Source organism: Bombus impatiens, unplaced genomic scaffold, assembly GCF_000188095.3.
Source record: "Bombus impatiens unplaced genomic scaffold, BIMP_2.2 scf_0010, whole genome shotgun sequence".
Lineage (NCBI taxonomy): Eukaryota > Metazoa > Arthropoda > Insecta > Hymenoptera > Apidae > Bombus > Bombus impatiens.
The window spans coordinates 511,609-535,130 of NT_176429.1; the positions used below are offsets into that span (position 1 = coordinate 511,609).

At 37.9% G+C, this 23,522-nt stretch overlaps 1 protein-coding gene across 6 annotated transcripts in view; it reads right to left on the reverse strand.

Moving 5' to 3' along the window:
* Positions 1–23,522, reverse strand: part of LOC100746477 (protein sprint) — a 162,305-nt gene that overhangs the window by 116,951 nt on the left and 21,832 nt on the right. For 3 of the 6 annotated variants that reach the window (XM_024366775.2, XM_033320750.1, XM_012384037.3), the window contains exon 3: positions 8,350–8,423. In XM_024366775.2, the coding sequence (XP_024222543.1) occupies positions 8,350–8,423 (74 nt within the window). Of the gene's footprint in view, positions 1–8,349; positions 8,424–15,648; positions 15,934–22,540; positions 22,561–22,605; positions 22,763–23,522 lie in introns of those variants that run through there. The other 3 variants (XM_024367069.2, XM_012384540.3, XM_012384371.3) reach the window with 3 other exon arrangements.

A 23,522-nucleotide genomic window follows, 5' to 3' on the forward strand; every position in this document is an offset into this window, starting at 1 on the left:
GTCGAAGGTACGACGGTATATCGTGCTTTGGGTGTTAAAGATCCAGGTCAGCCTCTATTATTTGCTGTTTATAATTATTGAGATGCGTGTAATTTTGTATGCTACACTGCATTAGCCGCATAGTAGTGACACACATATATGAGAATGAGCGTGTGTGGAAGTATACGTGTGCGTAGCGTCTCGTAAAACAAAAGAATGCAGCTGTCTCGTACGCATGGTGGTAAAGAAGATGCTGAGACACAAAGAGTGCTGAGACGCGAGCAACGTGTATCTACGAACATCTTGTAAATCACATATTAAATAGATCTGAAACTATTTTAATATCGTTTCTACGTGTAATGCGACTATTCTCATATATTTATTTAGGCAAATAAGATTTACAATTCTCAAGAATAATTTATAAAAATCAAATCGAACGTTACATGTGTGGCTTGATGCGAAAACAGTCAATATGAAATTTTGGCAAAAAAATGAATTAAATTCGGTATTCAGTCTGTGAACAATCGTATACTCTATATAAAAAAAAAGCGACAGTTTAAAATTCTATCTAGAAACGACTATAACGGCATTCGTATATGCCAACGTCGACATTTTTCGTAACGCAAACTTTCTGCAAAGAATGCCAAGCGCGAGATACGAAGCGCGAATAGTATAAGCTTTGATTCTCCCTTTCCGAGTTAGGAAGGAATTTTGAAACATCAAAAGCTTCTGTGTCGAAAACTATTGGAACATGAATTTTTTAACGTATCATCGAGTGCTAATATCTCTCCGTAAATACTCCGTGAACACTGACGCTGGTACTTCTTGCAGCAAGCCGTATATAAACGACGAAAGAAATATACCGAGAATTACGATCACTGCCATAAATATTCAGCTACCGCGCTATGTCTAACTTTATTACTCTATGGCCGAAAAAATTATTCGAATATCGCGTTGCTCGTTATGCGAAAATACCAATCATCTATCATACTTGGTAAACAAGTATTGAATTTGTTCGCCAGTACGCTTATGAAAAATCGAATGAAAGAAACTCGAAATTCCAATGATGGTTGCAGAGTGCGAAGCACGGTAGCCCAAGAATCTCTAAATAAATCATCGATACGTAGTTTCGAGAGCGCGTGTTACCCTCAACGTCCACCTGACGCCAGGGTTGCCGAATGATTAACGACAAGCCGGCCAATTATCAAGATCGAACGTGATCGTTATCGATCGCGAGGCGAGATCGAGGGACGGTTAGGGTGGGAGGTGGTTGAAAAGGGGGGAATCAACGTGGCCCGAGGGAACCGGCGTGTATCCAATTTATGCTCTACATCGATTACGATAGCCTGCGCGCCGTGCCGGCCAACACGGATGATTATCTTAATGATTATGTAGACAACGCTCCGGCGACCGTCACGAATTAACGAGATCCAAGGGGAAAAAAGGTATTTTCAGCGATAACAAATTGGAATCGAGCTCTGGAGAAACGAACTCATGTGCGTGCCTGCTATAGCCAGCGTGGATGATACAGCTTGGATTAAAAAGTTGCTGGTGATTTGTTGCGGTGTGTCGGACGTGATACGTGGAAGATGAAAGGAAAAGTGGAACTCACGAGTCGGAGGAAATTTGAATTTCAGAGGAAGCGCGAAGTGGTGCTTGGTTTGGGTAAAATTGAGGACGGTTTGAACGTGTCGGAGAATTGAAATTTGGATTGAATCGCGGAACGAAGAGATAGCTGATGATCGATTGCAGCGTATTGGGGATGATATAGAAGATTAAAGCGAAAGTGAAGCATGACTGATTAAATTTGCGAATCTTTCGGAGTTAGCTGGAAGTAGTACTTGGTTTGAGTGAGATTGGGAAGAAAAAATTGGAGTATTATTGTTTGAATTAATTTCCTGATCGAAATGCAATCGGTACGAAGTCTATATGAATATGAACTAAATCGATATGGAAAGAGTCTAACAAGACATCTTTACATTTTGAAACAAATTTCCACTCTCGATTAATAATTCCATCTCCAATTTCGTCTTTTAATCCCAGACATCACGTATCAAATTTCCAGCCGAGCAGAAGCAGCGAAAAATAAACGCACAAATCTATCAGACAGATGAGAAATCGAACCATCGATTTCCCATCTCGTTCCACTTACGAAATCTCTCTCCCGTGTATTATTAGCCGCGTATTATTTCTCCGACGTACGTGATCCGCGAATATCTCATCAGCTTTTGCCCATTAAACGGCCCTTGGCTCGTAACAAGAAGATCGGACCAATATGTTTCTATTATAATCGGGGAAAATAATTAAAAAGAAAGAAAATACATTTTCTGTACGCAATTACAGAAGCATTCTAAAGCGAAAGGATTAGTGATAAATTAACTCCTTGGCATACAACGACGTCTAGGAGACGTCATCCATCATCTCATGTGCCATTGTAGACTCTGACATCTCCGAGACGTCAAAAACCGTCTCTGGCGAACGTCGAAAATCGTGTATCGATTCTGTTTTATTTAAAATGATCTTTTATCTGCTTTATATAGCTATTTATAATACTTACGTCCTGTATTCTAAATTACTTAATTCAGCAAAACAATCGATTGTAAATTTTCGATTGAATATCGCACAAGATACGCTACACAATTTGTCTCTTTCTAATTATTCGACACGCGGCGCACAGTCGCAAACTGAGTGCTCAACTCGGCTACAGACAAAACATTGGGCATATTTTCTTGAACATATACCTTCGACTGATAACAATGAACATCCTGTAGAGAGATGTCATGTGCGAGTAAAAAATAATATAACAGATACAAGAGACAACTTGGCAGTGTAAAAAATGTTTTGAAACGTATCATACTTTACAGAATTATTAATTTATTATTTTATAATGTTACTTAACTACTGTCCATTAACATTATATATCAACCTGATTAAATATTATACAGCAATGTAAATTTCGAAATAAAATATTCTGTTTCTAAGTTTGCATATAATTGTTCAATTGAGCCAAATTAAATCTTCGGATGCATCAAATTCCATTTTATTTGTACGTCAGTAGGTTAATAAAATTTAACGCTACAGTGCTACGAAGAATTTAAGAAATACTTTATCACGATTTACAAACTGATAATAACGCAATGTACAACAAAACATTCGTACCAAGTAGGAAACTCTTTGATGGAAACAGCCCTCGAAACAGCCGTCTGGTTGGAAGCGTTCAAACGTTCAAAGAACGCTATTGTAATAGGCGAAGAGGCCTCGAGGAAAGCCTTACAGCTAAGTGTAAAGCACTCGACTGTCACTTGCAAATCTAGTAACACCGCTAACTTTACGTAAACGTTTCTACCAACTACAAAATCTCTGTCAGATCTTCAAGAATACCGCAACTGTTCCAATGTAAATTCTCCGATCCAACGTAGCCTCGAACCTTGATAAGCAACGTTCTGGCGTATGATTTTCGACATACCGATCAGATTTTCGGCGCCGCGCTACTGTCACTTACAGCCCCGGGAATAGAAGCGACCGAAATCGCGTTCCACCCCTGAACTGGGGCGGGCTTGTGGAATTGAAATGAAATTCCGTCCCTAGGCCACAGCTCCGCTGCCGCTTGAATTATTATCGGTCGGTAATCTCGCTAAAAAGTTCACCCTCGTTGAAATATCACCATTCTTTTCGTCCCTGCAGCAACCCCCGTCGTTTCCTGTTTTCACTTTCGCTGTCTTTTCTGTGTTTATTGTATCTCAAGAGAGAACATCTTTCTAAACATCTTTCTTTTTATTTCTTTTTTTTTTCATCCTTTGCTCGAACGATTAACCGAATTGTATAAATTATCGTCGCGTGAAAGCAGTTTTTACAATCGTTCAGAAAATTCTACGTAAAGTGGAGTAATCGTTGTAATAATCGGTAAGCGAAAGGAATTTTCATTTAGCTTCCATTTCTTTAATTGTATCTGTAAAAATACGAATCCGCGTAAATATCCATAGTCCAGTCATCAAATTCAACGCGAACGTATTAATTATTTCGCATTCTCTACAGTTCTATTTTTTCTTTTTTTTTTTTTTACGAGATTCCGCGTGTATTTAACACGTAATACGTAATCGAGCCTTGCACAAATATTTGAGTACGAGCCAACGTAAAACAGCAGCGCAAACACGAGCTAAATATCCCGAGACAACAGCATAATTCTCTTTCTTCTTGTTTGGCTTAACTCGGCATTTACGCGAAATAAAGTGAAAGAAGAAAAAATAACCAACACGGAAAACCTGGTTAAGCTCGCCAGAGCTGCTCGTCGCGAGAAATTCCCGAAAGCGTTCGAATTATTTTTTATCCGTAGCCGGAGAGGAAATTCCCGGACGCTGGTCGATCGACCGTGGTGTGAAAAACGACGTAAAAAAAAAGGATCGATTCGATACGGAAGAGCTCGCGGTACGATAACGAGTCGAGTTATTCTTTCACCGGCGCGTACGCGTATCGTTGCGCTGTTGACGCGAATGAAATTTCCATTTTTTCCCATCGTTTCAGCAACCCCGGAAATGTCCAACGTGTCTGCTCGCCTCGTCCCTTTCATCCTCCCGTTGCTCCTCGCTTCGCGATCAACCATCTCTGTTCCGTGTGCGTAACTCGATTTTTGCGACCAGCGGAAGCACCGGTAATATCGTAGATTAACGACGAGTGAAGCTTGAATTTTCGTGCAGTATCAATTGATCTCGCGAGAGCACCGTGTTTGATAATTTCGCTAATTTGTGGAGAAATTCAAGCGATATTTTGTTTGACGATATAGCATACGCTTTTATACGAAGTTGCTTTATTTCGAATTATTGCATTCATATGGAATTTTATGTAACTGCCTGACAGCAATTAAATTATGTAATTCCACTGGAATTACATGATTTCCAGTTAATTGGCTTGAATTCAGATACGTTGATATACATATGTATGTATGTTGACGTGAATTGCAATGAGCTGGAAATTTATGTAACGAAAATTTATGTAAACGAGTTAATTTAAACTGACGTAAATTTGAAGAAAGTGATACGAGTACGAACGAAACGATATTTCAACAAATTCGATTGAATCTATCGGTATATTATTGCTATCTGATGCTCGTCACAATAAGCATAACAGAATTTTGTAGATGTCGAATATATGAAATATTTCTCTTTTATATTTATTTATTAAATATTAATAAATTATATATTTGTGAAATAAATATTTTCTATTCCCTAAATATTTCCCAATATTTCTCTTTGATGCAAATATTCTTAAGGTGAATATTTTTATATTTTGTAGATATTTATTTTCTAATATTTTTCTTTTCTCTAAATAATTTAAAATAAATATTCTTCTATTTTCTATTTTCTAAACATATGCAAGTTTAATTGCTTTCTGATCATTTCTAAAGAAAATTTCTTTCTCGCCAATCTATGAAATAATAAGCTTCACGTATCGATTATTCCCAACTCTATAATTACTAACAACACGAGTGAACCTCGCTACCGTAGGATTTATCGCGGAACTCACTGTACTTGGGGAAGCTCGGGAACTTTTCGGTAAACGACCAGATGGGTATCTTGATAGATTATACAAGTTTCTTATGAATGGTCGGCGACTTTTGAAGTTGCGACGAAATTGGGAACAAGAGGCCCTTTCAGATTGCTCGGATATAATGCCAGGAATCTTTTTGTGATTAACATCCTCTGTGATTAATTAATGCCAAGTTCGAGAAATCGCGAGTAAACCAATTACGTCTAACAATATGTTGATATTCGAATAGACTGCGGATATTTATTTATTTATGGAGAATTGAAATGCGCGAGAACATAGAAAATACGCACAATATGCAAAACCATGTGAAAAATTCAAACTATTCGTTATAATATTTAGCATTTAGCGTAATAAATTCCTATATGGAGGTTACGCTTTTTCAAAAGTATAACTTCAAATTAAATAAATAAGTTAACATTGAAAGAATTAGTTGATATTCGAAGAATGGCGAACCAACAATTTAAGAAAAATGGACCTCTGATCTTAATCTTTAAAAAATCGGATAAATTTATATTTAGGTTTCTTCGCGTTGATAAAAATACGAATTAACACAGACACTTGCGTTATCCAGCGGTGACCAATTTCTTTCAGACTAAAATTATTAGCTACTAAATACCAATATATTTTTAACGAAATTTTATTATATTTTCTACAGCTAGTAAAAACTTAGACACATCAAATTTTATTTAATACATCACAATTGAACCTCGTACGAAAGATTCGCTCGCAAACCGACGTATAAATTAATAAACGGTCTGTCCTTGCTGTCCACTTTTCAACGAGCAATCCGTTTCCTCTAATTTAAACAGTTTCACGGGTAGAATTTCCAAGACGGAAACCCGTCGCATCAATCTTCATCTCAAGCTCGTTTCTACAACTCGTTCGAAATAAAGAAAAACGGAAAGATTGAAGAACGAAAAAGCTGAATCGGCGGAGCTCGTGCGGAAAATCGAACGAGCAACAAGCAGAACAATAAGTACGTGCGAAATTAGAGTTTTCACCGAGCAAATAGCGCAATTCGTGGCATGTGTCAGGGATCAACGTCATAATATTATGCGTAATCGTTTTTGGCTGCCATCTGCCCGTCGTTTGTTCCTTCCAGCAAGTTTTCTAATATTCCGTGGAATAATAAGCGGCCCTCTGTTCTCTTGCAGTGGCTATTTAAAATAAATATCACGGCGGTTTTTCTAAAGCAAATTCTTATTAAAATTTGTCACCTTGTGAAATTTTCTGCATAGAATTATCAAGGTATTTCTTATTAAAATAACTCGATGAAGACTTGAACAAAATTTTGAAGTTACACGACATTGCATATTGCTACACAATATTTTCATTTCGCTTTTATTATTTTATTTTGCTCCGCAATAGTTTAATCGATGATTTGAAAAATTCACAGTATTTTAATCAATTATTTTAGACATCTGAAGTATCTTATTTACACAACCCTTGTGTTAAATTATCTGTCAAGATGTCGTTTATACTGGCGTGTAAAGTGGAAAGGGAAACCGAAGATATAAATAGTTTATATTTCGGACGTATGCGAAATCGATGCTCGCTCGTTAAATATTAAAAGTCATTTTTCTCGGAACCACCTGCTGACCAGATAGGTACGCGCTTACTTGAATTAACACGACAGTACAGCGAGCTGTAACTATAAATTAATGGAAGAAAAATGACAAGGAAAAAAGGAAGGTTAGAAAGAGTATGAGATTCGCGTAGCGGACTTAAATAATTCACAGATAAGGTGATTAAATATGAAAGAAATATTCAAGCAATTCCAGCATCACCTGACCAACATTCTAGCGATAATTCAACAAGGCGATATAAATCGAGGCCGCGCAATAATGTCGAAAGTTAGGCGCGTGTTTAATCCAACGGGGTGGTCGTTATACTCAGTGTCCCATATAGCATCGTGGATATTGTAAGCGAAATCGTCCATAGATCATTGTGGAGCCCTTACGATATGGAAATTATTCTGCGTATAAGCGACCAGTACGGAGGCGTCGCGTCAAGATTTCCATCGTAAATTATGGGAATTCACGATTTAACCGCGGTCACGCGAAGGGGTTGTTGTCACCCCCTTTGAGAATCTACAGTACGTTGATTATAGTGTTCCTCGAATACCTTAGACGAAGTTAAAAGTGATTAATTTCTCATGAGATTTCGTATCGTATTTAATAATATATCGTATTATATGTAATAATTTCAATAGCATGATAACGACGATCTTCATAACGTTTCATATTATTGGATACTGGTGTTTGCTGTTGTTTGTATTTCTCGAATATAATTGGTATTGTTTCTTTACTTAAAGAGATATATATATATTTGTCATACTCCTTCGTACGAATTAATCAAATCGATCAAAGCGTAGATCGCTTTAGGAATAGAAATTTCACGAAGAAAATGATAAATTTACGTTATTTACGAAGTAGATTAGTTCCATAACTATTAAGATAATACTGTGTGCTGGATGTGTGTACCTATTTAAATCATCTCGTTATTATTCCATCCTCTTAGAATTTGCCATTCGTATTCTGAATAAATTCCCCTCTGATAATCCACAAAATCACGACTAATACTAATTCGAATTTAATTTAATTTCATAGCGATAAAATTATCATTTCTTCCGGAAAAATGTCAGAAGACCAAAGTTCCTTTTTATTTGAGAAACGTTTTACGACCGCGTAACGAGAGTACCCAGAGGCGTGTACACGGTCTATCGAATCGATCGCCTTCAATAGCCCTGCTCTTGACCTCGAACAAGACGAGGGCGAAAGAGAGGAGAAGGAAGAAACGAAGTAAGAAGAAGAAGTAAGTACTCACCGCTCGTAGGAATTCGGGGTCGTGCAGAGCTCGCTCAGCATGCAGTCCAAATCGGTCGCCAGGGAATTAAGCAGCTGAAAGAGAAGCAAAAGGGGTTAGACTCGTCGGTGCACACCTCGTCTCGCAGCGCTACATCAATCGCTTTTTACTCTTTAATGAATACGCAGCCGGTGTTCCGCTGCTGAACACCATCGCTCTGTATATTTTTAATGAAAATTCGAACTCGAGTACAAACTCGTTCGAACGTACTGCGGATGCTTAGCAAGAGTTACAAAAGGGTGAAACGAAAATAAAAGTGGCATAGAGGGTTGAAGAGGGAGTTTGCAATTGATTGACGTGTGTCGGAACTGGTTGGATTAATTGATCGTGATTTACAGCGAATTGAAAGTAAAATAAAATTGGAAGTAACATAGCGTGTATTTTAATGATAATTTGGAAATAAGAGCGGCGAATAAGATTTGCAGAGAAAGAACTGGATTTGGTCTAGACGTGTCGAAATGAGTTAGAGTAATCGATAGTGATATAAAACAAGTCTGGAATAAAATAGCGTGAATCGTAGTAACGTGTCTATCATCGAAAAGAATTAACGTGTAACATAAATCTTTCTGGCAATCGTCAATTTTACCAATTGACACGAATTGCAATGCCAAAAGATGATAACTCGTAACTAAATGTTAATTCTTTAACATAGCACACATGGAAAGCGATATCCTTATATTGTATCAAGAAATCACTAAAACATGTACATAGATCACTAAATCTCGAGCGGTATAAATTAAATTTAATTACGGATTAAAGTAAATTGGTTATAATGAAGTCACAGGAAATTGATAATATACGGATGGTAGATGCTGGCTATTTGCAATCACGTTAATCCTTAATTGAAGCCATGTTACAGCGAAACCGCGTCGTAAAATCGCTCCTAAACGCGTACCCTCAGCGAGACCTGCTGTTGCTCCGCGATAACACAATTCATGCAGGAACCGCGAGAACACCGTAATCGAACACAGATCGTTTCCGCTTCCGGGCGTCGTGCTACGTTACGCGATAATTCGCGTCTACTAACGTCGATGTTTACGCTGAGATTACGTATGATTTTCTACTTCCGTTGAAATTACAAAAGGAAACGGAATATTTATACGATGTATTGGCGAAAGGGAATTTTTAATATCGTTCGTCGGGTAAAGAGCAAAATCTATACTACGCTTCATTCTGTCCAAGAACTCGTAAAAAATCAAATAATCCACGAAGGGATCATCGAATTCTATAGAAGCTACACAGAAAGTATTAGCAAATTCTTTGCGAAAAGAACGATAGGTTTGGTAAAAAAAGAAAACAAATACAGAAAAGAAGAGACGGAAAAATGTTGAGAGCATCGTGGAAGAAATGAAGTTTGCGCGAACACAGGACACAGCCGTTTGTGCGTGTACAACGAATGCCTGGTGTATTTGCATTGCATCATGGAATCGGAGTCCGGAAAATTAGAAGGTTTCCATTCGGAGGCACTTTCGCAAAGTCAATATTGAACATGGAGAAGACGTCCGATAAAGTTTCGTGGCGCGTCGCAGGGAACACGAGCCACCAAACTTAAGGGGGGTGACGGACATAAAACGCAAAATTCTTTGCCCTCGTTGAGGGTAAAATCGTTATATACTGTATCAGTGATCGGTTTCCAATTTCTCCCACGTTTTTTCGAAAGCAATTACGGAATCTCTGCCATTATTGCCTCTCTATTTATCTTAAAAGGCGGTAGTTGGTGGTTGCAACACGTTTTATTATCGTTTGTAAATCTTTATAAGAAAAGTAACAATATCGTTTGACTTTTGCATTATATACAAGAATATTTGAGAATGTTTAAAAAAGAAAAAAAGAGAGAGAGAGAAGAGAGAAAGAGATGAAAGAAATTATAGCAGAATATTTAAAATACCACCCTTCTATCCCTCCATTAAAAAAATAAAAACGAAGCGAGAATAATTTATACATCAAGACGAAAAATATAAAAGATACTACACCCTATCAAAGGGGTGAACGCTAATTAAATACGTAAATAGACGAACATAATTATCTCTGAAACTCGATTTCACGGGCAACCAGCCTCTTCCTCGATGCTATCATCTACCAACACGATCACTGTAATTTATGACCAACTGCAATTTTCGTTTATGAAAAAAACGTAGCCTGTTTGAAGGGGTTGTTACTTTAGTCAGTGATCCCCGGTTGAGAGGGGATTTTTCTAATAAACTAACCTCCCTTTTCTCGTTTCGAGGGCACAACAGGCCTTTCTATGGCGAACTCACACTTTTTCCTCTACCTATCTTTGTGTGTATTTGGTTGGTGAATGTGTAAGCTCATGGAGCCAGAACCTTTATCACGCGATCTCAGAGAGTAATACGAAATTATACAATGATAGAGAATCACGATGTTCCATCAATTGAGAAATTGTCTTTTTGTATCGAATAAAATCGTATTAATTTAAAAATCATATTTTTAAAATAATAATTATTTTCATTTCACAATAATGTAATTTTCCTATTATTTAATATACGATGCAGTGTTTTACCACTTTTTGATAAATTTTTAATGCTTGATATTTTTCATCTGCTACAGAAAACCACCTATACACACTTCTTTGTTTCTGATATAAAACAGAGACCAACGACATTTATTTCTTTTTGCGTTTTACTTTTCACGATAAATCGCTAAAAACGCTGCACCTTGAGCTTCGACTATTAGAAAGAAAAAGATAAAAACCACAAAGTGTTAAGCTTCCCTTAAACAACTCTCTAAAAAAGACGCTTTTCCGCCCTAATAAATATTTCCTAAAAAAACGATAGTCCTCTTCTATCCCCTTTAAGCGGAAGATGATTTTCAACTCCACTTCGACCTCAAAATTAAATCTCCTTTTGATACGATATACTGACTCTTCGATTCACAAATGGAATTATTCATAGGTCTTTCTCATATTTGAAGTCGATCCGCTGACTGATCCGAGAATGAAAGCGAACTTACCTCGCCACATTATTTATGCAATTCGGCTCGAACCACTCTGTCGACGTTGACACGACATTGCACAATAGCCGAGCGCGATTAAAGCCCTGTCGTGTGGTGAATGGAGGTTCCGAGTGGCGAAAGGGGTAGCTAGCTAGCCAAGTGGCAATCACGAGTTACCCTTTTATTTTTCCATCGCGTGCATTATAATTCAGGCACAACGAACCGACTTTCTTTCATTTTCTTTCACGTCGAGGGGCTCTGGTCGATCGAGGAAATTCAGAATTCGAATGATACTTGTTTGAAGTGTACTTGCGAGTAGAATATTCTTTTTTATCTTCTTTTATTTTTGTCGTTTTTATTTTTATCGTTGTCACTATATTTGAGATTGGTGCCAAGCTACATAATTGATACATATTAATTGAGAATTCAGTATTGCACTATTAAAATAAGAAGTTGGTACGAGTCGTTGGATCTTAAGAACATTTGCCTTAGTAGAACATTGAATTTATATCATTAAATGACCGAGGGATGTAACGAAACGTTTGATACCAGAGCTGTCACAAGTAGAACAAAGCTGATGTCGCGTAGCCACAAGCTAGGGATTGTTAGAGCAAAGTAGAACGGGAGTCGATGCGACTTAAGCTGACTAGGAGTAGGCTGAAACAACCTAAAGAGCTTTGAAGCGTATTACAGCGTACATTCGCATGACTTAGAGAACAACTTGTTAACAGATTAACCGATGTAATTCTCAACATTCTCCAACATCAATATTCATCGTTATAAGCTTACAAGTATTTATAAACTAGTAAATCCAAAGTAACAGGCAAAGTAAATTATCCAATTATCAACCATTACTTTAAATTATATAAAGCTAAATAAATTACGTACTAGATAACAATTAACGATTATTTCGAAATCTATAGGAAGAAATAGAGTAGAAAAATAAGCATAATTTCGGAATATTTCGTACTTAACGTCAAACTTCATCGAAATAACGAGTTACAGAGTCGAGTACGATGCATCGTTTCAAGTGGAATTTAAATATCATCAAAACCCTCGCTGAACACGCGACCTTAAAGGGTCATCCTGAGAATGTAATTGCAATTCAGCCCAGCCACAACCCCGCGATCTGTCGATACGTGTATCGAGTTCCCCTGTGACACGGGTACATCATCCCCCGTGCCAGAAATCTCAGACTATTTCTGAAATTTTCATACCCGTCCGCCTCAGTGAGACTCGATTGACAGATAACAAGATACGTCGTTGTCTTTTGAAAATTCGTGCCCTCTCCTATACCATCGCTGTCCGATTCCATCATTTTGTTGCACGTCGGTCGAATATCAAGAGTTTGAAGTGTAATTCTGTTTACAGATGGCTTGTGAATATTCTTTGTCCTTTGTTAATCAGTTTTAAGTTAACTTCTCCTTTAACCGTGGGCTTTTCGTATTTTTAGACTATTTTTGATGTTTTTAAAAGAGCTCGTGAACGTTCTTCATTGTTTCCATCGGGTTACATTTATTTTCCAAATTGTGATATTTGGTATTTTTGGATTATATCGTAGATTTTCCCTTATGATTTACGATTCATTTATATTTGACACAAAGGATATAACCTAACAAACACGAAGATTGTACTCCGCTGGGGGTAGCCACCCACATGATAAACAAACAGCTAAAAAATTCTACCAAATGTCCAAATTGGACAAATTGTGAATGTGAAATATTAAATAAAAACAAAAATTTATATTTGATCTAATATTTGATAAGATTATGAGTTTACGTTGAAAAATATCTTTTCTAAACTAATTAACGTTGATTTTACTTTAAAAATAATATCCAGTTAACATTCCAAATCCAAAAATTCTCTTCAAATCTGGGAATTCTTTTCAAATAAATCTAAATATCGCTTCGAATTTACCAATTCTCGGCTGGAAGTAACAAATAGCTAATATTAACGGCGAAAACGTGATTTTCGTGGAATACGGACGCTTTTAGCGCGACGGAAGCAAGAGACGCATAACCGTGTGCCTTCGATTCGCGAATATTTGGCTTGCACACGGATCCTCGTGTGTATTCGGGGTGAGTCATGCGAGCAACGAAGCATGGAACCCCATAGGACGCCGGTTAGATATTCCGGCTGTCGAAGCTTTGCTCACAAAGCCGATGGAAATCGATGGATTCGCCAAAGCAACGGAAACCCTTCGTCGATCTTTCTCGCTAGAAATCCGATGGAACCCGTAGAAATGATCGACGTCTCGTTCGATGAACTTTTACTGAACTCTCTACCATACCGCACGATTATTTCCAAAATAATCCAATTTTTATAATTCGCTCGCCACGTGCATATTAATCGATTGTCAGATTCTCTTGCAATCTAAAAAGCTCAGTGAAATTCTACTCGAATTATACTCCAACTTTACTCAAATCGTGTAGAGAGAATCTATTCGCGTTGAAAATTTTGTAGGAACTTATGCAATATCAGCAGATAGTTACAAATGATTTTCACACATTAAATAATATTTACAAGTTCTTATACGAAAACAAAAAATAGAAGAAGAAAATAATTCAAAGAAAAAGCAGTCGCAATATACAATTCGTAGTCCTCCTCTCAGCCCAATACACATAGCAAATCGATCGACTAGAATTGATTTTGATATTAAGCGATACATATTTATAAGATTTCATACAGCAACGAGAAACACAAGAAAAAAATAATTCTAGCAGAAACCACTCGTAATAAGTATAATTTACAATCCTCCTCCTAACCCGATACACACAGAAAACCAATCAACTCAAATTACCAATTAAGACAACAAGAGACACCCTCGAATTAAACAGATCGATACATTTCATCAACTCATTTTTCCCAAACTCCAGATGCATCTTCTATATTCTAGGAAAAAAAAAAGGAAAAAAATATGCATTTAAATAACAAGCCGAAGAACCTCGTGCGATGACAAAGGATCGGAAAAACACGCGGATGAATGCATAAATAACACCGACACCCTTCCGGTCCATTGTCATTCAGAACGCTGTCTTGCGCACTATCTTAAATGAAGATAGCGCGGCTTACAATGCAAAAAAGGTGGACCTGACGCTTGAATCTCGATCTTGGTCACGGACGTGTGGACCCCGAAAATCGTTGCTGCATTTTTCATGGGGCACACCGAGAGAAGAAAAACCGCGAATAAGAGAACACCAGTGTACGTAACTCGGCCACGGTCGTACCAGGGGTGCAAGGGGGGCAGAAAAGTAGCGACTTATTCTCGCCTTGAAAATAGATGGAAATAGATTGACACCGTTTCGTTGCTGCTTCTTTTTATACCTGTGATGGGGTTTATTAAAAATTGCAAACGTGTCAGGGTCGCAGAAACTTCGCTCAAAGACCATGTTATGATTCTTTTGGATATGAATTCACGATTCTGGGGCAAGTAAACTCGGGCCACTTTCTTGCTTATTAATTTCCATTTTCTGACTCTTCGCTGTATCGTTTGGGTTAGTTTTAGCTTCAGTTTGCTTGGGTTCAGTCAGTTTGGGTTACAGTTGACAAGTAAACTTTCCTCACTCTATGCAAATTCTTGCACGAGCTTCTATTTTGGAAATTTTCGTAGCTTAATTCCGATTACGTTCGAATTAAATTTAGGTTTGGATCGACGAGGAAACTCCTTCAACTTTATGCTTTAACAATTTCTATTTGTTAATTATTCGTTGCTTCGTTCAGATTAGATTGGAAATAAGATTGAATCGACCTGATAAACTTCGTCGCCTTTGTATCTTCGTATTAATTTTCATTTCCAAATGCTTCGTTAATTGACTTTGTCTCCCAGTTGTCTCCAAATTACTTGTTAAATTTTTCAAGTAGATTGCTGGAATTTTTCACTCTTTTCTTAATTTCGACTTTTTAACTTCTTGTTAAAGTTTCTACGCTGGTTAGCTGGATCTCGAAGGAAAGTTAGCTATGCACGTCGGGTCTATATGACCTGAGAAGATATGACGCGAGTCAGAGCAAGTTAGACCATTCGGGAGCAACTTCTCAGAAACTATAGTCATTCGAAGCAGTTGAAGACGAATTAGAGTGGACAGGAACATTAGCTACCATACACTGAATCGGGCTTTGGTCTAATTTAGAGCTACTTGAAATAGAACTTGCCCAAATAGAGAAACTTCCTATCGACTCGCGTCACTCCGAAACGTACGAATACCGATATTCGCGATCACGAATATGTAGAAATATTTCATAGAAATTTGTAAAAACATTCGCGAGCCGCTGTATAGAGGTACATAAACATATAGAACTCGAATCTTCTACCAATTCTTTCCTCCACCAGTTCTCGATCTCCATGATTAGATCATAGCGTTCGTGTTCCCAGGCTAAGACGATTCCCTGTCGACGATCTCCTTTCCTCGCTTTCCCCTTCCAACTGGTAACAACTTACGATCATCGAGAGATTCTCCAGCGAATTCTCGGATGTATGCGTTCGAGACAACGCGACCCACACGGGGTCCCTAATAACCGTAACGCGTGGAAACTCTGCGGGGCTCCCGGCGCGATCGTTAAACTGCGAACACGATGGCTGGCCTCGCGGCGCGAGCAGGCTTGCCAATTCCCCTTCGCGTCGCGGAACTCACAGAAGAAGAGCAAACGCGACACGACGACGGCTCGAATTAAAATGGTCCGCTGAAACTCATTCCCCGAATTAAACGGATTAGATCCAATCAGCACCGGCCGCTGTCGTCGACGTCGTGCAACACGTTGTACCGTTGTCGCGGCGTTTCATTCGATTCCGGTCTTTGTTTAATTAAATTCATCGAGTACGCCCGGAATAACGCGAAACTTTCCACGAAAGCTCGCAAGTTTCGTACTACGTAAGCGTGGCCGTGTGTTTACAACGTATGAATAGACTTTGTTTGATTTACGTCTGGTGGCATTTTGACGAAACCGTATTTTGTTGCCTTTGCAGGATTTAGACTGTACGAGCCCCGTATCTTGTAGTCGAATAGGTTAACGAAGTTCGGCTCTTTCGAATGGATATTATCGCTCGGAATATTTGAACATTTCGATTCGTGCGAATGGATTTCGCGATTTACGCGAGAAGGTTCGTTCGTTGGACGATAGAACAAGTTTGTCGATGTACAAGAGCTGGAAAGTACGGCGGTGTCTCAGGTGTGACGCGTGACAAGGTGTAGAAATCGAGATATCATTGCGCGAAGAAAAGAGAAGAAAATGGATCAATAGGAAAGTACATAGAAGAGTTCGAACGACGTTGTTAATAAGAAAATTCGCGAATAATTATCGCGCTACGGTGTCAAACTAATTTTATAATCTTAACTTTTAAAAGCTTCGATCTGAATTTTTATACTGGAAGGTTTGAGTTGAAATTTTTCAGTTCGAAAGTGCGAATCATAATTTTTATATTCGTCAATCTTAAATTCGATCATTTGCGTATCCAAACATTCGGATAGCAAGCAAAAACGCTTATCTTTTCTCTAGAATACTCTGCTCTAGATAACGCATTCGAATGATTCACGTTTAATGGATCGAAGCTATCGCTAGCGAACTCTGCGTGTCTACCCGGTAGAAGCAAGCAAAGCAGAACACAGTCATTCAGATCACCGCTCGAGATAGCCGACGATGTATGTCTTACGTCCAATGGTCTGTTAGCTTGCATAACGCACCCATACACATAGATTACTTCATATTTTATTCTGTCCATACGCTGCCTGCCACGGCGTGGATACGCGGGACAAAGAATTTGGGAAGCCCATATACGATCGCTGTCCCAGGTCCCAGAGGAATTGCCTAACTTCGTACAGGGAACTCGAGAATATACTGCGTAGCAGTATTCTGTTATGTAGTCGATTAATCAGCGATCCATCAACTGTAGGATCAATGTCCTGACTTCGGAGGGTTGTCACGCGATGGGGTTAACCCTATTTCCTTCGTTCCTAGTTAGCTTAACGATGAATTATGTTTTTTCTGTTCCGATGCGATCATTAGAACTAATTACTGACAGGAAGATTGCGAACTAATGCGAAACTATGTTATAGTTGTATGATATAGCAATTACATCGTGTAACAAAGTCGTTCATTCTTCAGTTTATTTCGGAGATTAACGTAAAAGCCTCGCTAATATTACGATAAATAAACACGTGACAAGTAGTATAAATAAATATCTATTAGGTTGTCCGAAAAGCTTCTTTCGTTCGATAATAGATGATAATAGATGAACGACAATTTCTGTTTTATATTATTTTATCGAATTAGGTATGATCCATTTCGTTCTATTTCTATTATTATGTTCGTGCGTAATTCAATAAACAAATATAAAACAGGATATTGTCTATTATTTCCTTATAAAACGAAAGAAACTTTTCGAACCACCTAATATAATTTATTGATGGTATCAATACCACTTAGTGACAAAATCCGCAATCACTTAGTTGTCAATAAAATAAAATACGACTAAATAGATCGATCGTGCTCGTTCAATTTCTACTCAAAATTTTCCCGAGGGAAACTGAATCCGCAATCGTATTCGCATGTAACGCGCTGTAGTTGCTTGTTTTCGCCCCGTGTTTATATCAGCTCGTAGCCACTAGTAAAGAGAGTACGACAACGATTAGGTAGCACAAACGACAATTAAGCGGGTCCTGGTGTTGGCTGCTCGTTATCGTAATAGACGATGCACGCACATAGTCCAACCCGTGCAAATAAACGTAGAACACGCGCGTCCGGTTGACGACTCTTGTCGCCGCAAAAGTCGAATGTTCGGCGCGCCGCTGAAAAGATTCGTTTAATAAGGACACGACGAACCGGAAGCGGATCGTTTATAGGGTGTCTCGAATGGAAGAGATCGAAGGTCAACCAAGAGGATTTCAGAGGGTAGAAACAGGGATCGAGATGATTCTTCGGTTTGGAATTTTTTTTTTAATCTTCGTATGTCGTGTGGTACGTTCTACCGAAAAAAGATGAAATATGGGGTAGCGAGAAATGGTAAGAGGTAATATCACGATAGAATAGAATTCACAGGGTGTCCGTAATCTTTCTCGTTCTTTGAAACTGTACGAAATGCTGAATTATTGAATACCGAAATCAATGGAATTTGAATGAAATTTGAAATTGAAATTTTATACGCAAAGATAGCATAACCAACGCGATCCCTCTTTTTCCTGTTCTTTCGCCAAAAAGTATCGACCCAGCTATTCCACGTGACCCAAAGCAAAGAAAAAGAACGCCATACAGTTCAAACGATAGAAATCACGAGACGAACCGACCCTATCCCTCTGCTGAAATCAAACCCTCAGGCTCCAAGCACGATGAAATCTTGAAACAAAACGCTACTCTTTCTATCACAATCTGATCGAAGCAAGGTAGACAGCCCCTGTCGAGCGCCCAACTCAAAAATACCCTATGATTGCCCACCTGCGATTCGAAACTATCGGTACACACGGTGTGCAACGACAGCTGCACTCGATCGGCAATGTTACGTGCTTCCCGTGGCCACCATTTATTTGCCAGCCTCTGTGTGTCCACGAACACACGACACCAAGGATGATAAGACAACCAGAGAATGAAAAAGAGAAGAAGATGAAGAGTATATTCCCGAGCGTACATATATTATACAGTAACGTACACGCGTGTCTTCGTACGCCAGTGCAGCGCGAGTAACGAAGACGCAGCTGCGAGGAAAGAAACAGACTTCAGAGAAGGTGAATCTATGAGCTGTACGAGATCCAGTGCGCGTGACGAGAATCTCGATTATCGAGGAATTGATCCTGAACGATGCTGGTTACGGACGTTTAACTCTGCGGTGGAGGTACTAATTTTGTCTATGATCGTGAAAAAACAGCGGGAGAGCCGATTTAAAAGAAATAAATAAAGCTCGAACAAAGTGAAATTCGGATAAGACACGATATTGTGCGCGTTAATCGAATAGAAAGTCGGGGTACGCGATGAAGTTTCAACATCTTGGCTTTTATAAGAGAACTTGTTTTCTGATGTTTCACTTTTATTCAAGTTGTGTGGATAAGGTTTGATATCGTGTGTTAATTGAAGAGGATGTCTCGACATCTTGGCTTTTATAAGAAAACTTGATTTTTGTGTTTCATTTTTATTCAAGTTGTGTGGATAAGGTTTGATATCGTGTGTTAATTGAAGAGGAAGTCTCGACGTCTTGGCTTTAATAAGAAAACTTGATTTTTGCGTTTCATTTTTATTCAACTTGTGTGGATAAAGTTTGATATCGTGTGTATTAATTGAAGAGGACAAGTGATCAAACCTTGAGATCTTATTGTCGGTCTAGTTGCTGGCAAAATCTTCGTCGCTTATGTCATTCTTACGACTAATTTCTAGCAAATACTTCGTCACGTTTTCCATGTAATCAAACACGCTGCGTTCATTCGTATCGAATTTTCTGCAAGCCATCGTGCGTACCCCTTTTTTTTCACAGAATCAGATTAAACAGCAGTTCTTCGTTTTTCACGCGATTCTATTTTATTCCATTCCACGTTCAATTATTTTTCAAGCATGCAGTGACGTCGCAATTGCTTTAACTCGCGCTAGTTTCATTTACGGACGACAGATACAAAGAACAAACTTTATATCTGTATTTTCCACAATTCAAATTCCAATTTTAATACGAAACGATCTAGCCTCGGTAATCGTTTAATTATTATAAGCGTCTGCTGTAAAGTGGATATCGCTAAAAAAATAGTAAACGTGAGGCGATAACGTACGTTGATTCATCGATAGCGTATCAAACTTTATCACTCATTTCAGAATATATCTGAAAATTAAAATAATTATTCCCCATTTCCAAACACAGCTATTCCCAATTTTTTGATATTTCCGCAAGTTCAGAAGTTCGAATAACTAAAGTTGAAAAATAAAGGCAAGAGGTGATATCTGAATACATTTTGTTTCACTAACGAACTTGTGGAAATATTTCTTGAAAGGAAGACATTTCTTGCAATTAAAAAAGGGACATTAATTATATATATAATTATATTATATTTAATAATTATATACATATGGATAAAAAGAAAGAAACTGATTTATTTGCTCTAACTAAGCTACGTGATATTAAAAGAAAATTAATAGCAATATTAAATTAATTTTTCTCAAATTATATTTCATAATCAAATCCGATGTAAATATTAATCTTCTTATATCGGACGATAGAATGTGACATATACATATATGGATAAAAAGAAATGAAAAACTGAATACAAAGTTATCATCAGTCTGGCGTTTGAGAGGCTCGTTTATCCTGCACAGGAAATTAAACAGTATTTCATGCAGATTTATCAACCATGCATAAACATGCATATCCGATCGTTACACGATTAACACAAAATGAAAACCATCGTACGCGATATACTGTCATAAGCATAACAGGATTAAAATCGTAGAAACCGCAACTTAGCAGATGTATTAGGTTGTCCGAAAAGTTTCTTTCGTTTTATAAGTTGATAATAGACGAACAACAATTTCTGTTTTATATTATTCTATTGACTTACGTATGGCCCATTTCGTTCTATTACTATTATAATTCAATAAATTAATATAAAACAAAAGACATTGCGCGTTTATTATTTCCTTATAAAACGAAAGAAACATTTCGGTCAACCTAATAATTTTCAGCCGCCACCTCCCAAAAGGAATTCTGACCAAAAACCAAGTCGGTGGACAGATCAATCGTCGCGGATCGATCGAAAACGTTTATTCGTGGATTTTCAACGATGTAACTATCCTCGATCGGGCTAGTTGAACGCTGTTCTCGTTATCATCTTCGTTATCGGAATCGGTTGCACGCACACGTTTCCAACGATCGATCCCAAGCCGACGAAATTGCCGTGTTTTCCAGCTCTGCCGGCATGCGTTCACAACCAGCGGAATTAATTAATCGCGCCTGGGGCTATTCGTGGCCGGGAAAAGAATTAATCGGCCGACTACCGGTTGAAATACGAGGGGATGGAAAAATTGTTGACGCGATGCTCGATTTGATGGCGATATTTGCTCGGAATGATGCACGCGCGAAACGGTTGTTAGTGTTAAGCCGCCTCTCTCCACCACGATTTTTCACCATCTCCGATTTAATCCCGTATCTCGTTCCGTTCTACCGTGTCGATTATGGTTTCAACCGAGGGCCGGTTCGTTTGTAATAGTTACGCCTTGTGGCCTTTTTTCGTAGAACAGCGATACGACAGAAGATTAATTGATTTTAAACGAAGGGAATTTTTATACTACATGGAGAACGAATTTCGGACATCGTAGCTGTTGTAAGATGAATTGTAAAGGTTGCGGTGTACGAGTTAATATTTTTAATTAAGAAATTTTGCTTACGGATAACCATTACAAATGATTAAAATTGTTTTCGTTGCCAGTAGTTGTTATCGAGGGAAATTTAATTTTGGTTATCAGTAACCGGTTATAAATAGCCAGGAATTTTGTTTGGTTACCAGTAACCATTATCGATGACCCGAATTTTATTTTGGTTACCGATAATCATTATCGACGGCTAAAGTTTTTCCTGTAGTTTCTTGCGATGCACAAAAACATTAACTGTGAAATTTACATGTACTTATATATACTTTAATAACTTGCTTAACAAAATGCATAAGTTTTACAATTAAGCCTTCTTATGTTACCAACGAATATCTACTAATTATTGGTAACCTTAGCAAGAGGTAAGGAAGAAGATATTTGGCAATATATAATGATTGGCAATTAAAAATTAATATTTTGTTACTTTTTTCCACAGAACAGTGATACGACGGAAGATTAATTGATTTTAAACGAAGGGATTTTTTATTCTATACGGAGAACGAATTTCGGACATGGTAGCTGTTGTAAGATGAATTTTAAAGGATGTCATTTTTTGACAAATTTCTTCCACACTTATCGATAACTGGCCTTCGTCCGAATAAAAATGTTAACAAAAGAAGAAGTAGAATTAATCAACAGAGTGGAATTATAAACATTTTGTTTGTTTATTTATCTTTTCTTCGGTATAATTCATATTATTTACACCGAACGATAACGCTTCCAAAAGCTTCCTGCTCTTAGATTGTCAATACGAACATTTTAATCCTCTACGTTGTGGGATTATTTCAATATCCCGTTGATTCGAGAAATTTTTTAGAGGATATCGATACGCAAGAAAATTTATTAGATTTTAATAAGAGAAATGATTACATACCGGGTGTCAAGGTGTACGAGAAGCGCGATCGATTTAGTAAAAATCACTGGAACCCGGTCACTCACCGGAGAACGCTGTTTCCTCTCGTCTTCGCGCGAAGATAACAGCAACTTCCGTTTTCTGACAGACGATAACGCCGCGATACCGCTCGATTTCCTTTCTACAACTATAAACACTGTCAAACAGCGACTACCAACGTTTCGACGACTCGCATAACAACGACGCTAATTTCACACGAATGACGCACACGCGACTCTGAATTGCACTTTACACGATACACTTGACGCGATTCCGAGAATAACGTAAAAAGAGAGGAGAACGAGAACGAACTGTCAGCGCCTTTTTATTACCGATCCGACAGAGAACCGATCGATACTACCGAGCGACCACTTTTCTGAAAATCCTTGGCTCCGTTCGATTCCACGTTCCTGTATTGTTTCCATGGAATAGATAATATAACGTTTCTTTTAATTTTTATATCCACGCGATAGTATCATTAATCTGTCAAATGTTTGCAATGGAATTATGAGATTCGAAGAAATTTCACACACTGTTTATAACATTATTCTAAACAGTTAAACAGTCTTTTATTTTTATTTTGAAACAATGGTATTTTTAATATTTGGAACGTTTAAAATGGAATTATGAAGATGTCGTTGATTCTTTATGACATCTTTAATATTTCTCATTGAAAATTTCCACCTTTTTTAAATTTAAAAATAACGTTATTAATCTTCGAAATGTTCTAATTCAAAATAATGAGTTGGAGAGTATTTCGAACGTTGTTTGTGACGTCTATACGTTTTCGCGAACAAACACGAGTTTGAATAATTAGCGGTGTAAAATTAATTTCCGTAATTCAGCGCTCGGACACCCGATTTCGTCACACGTACGATCGTAAGCAACCTTCTTACGATCAGAGCAGGTGAGTGAACTGAACTTTAACACGAATGTGCAGCCACGAGTACACGAGACGTGTACT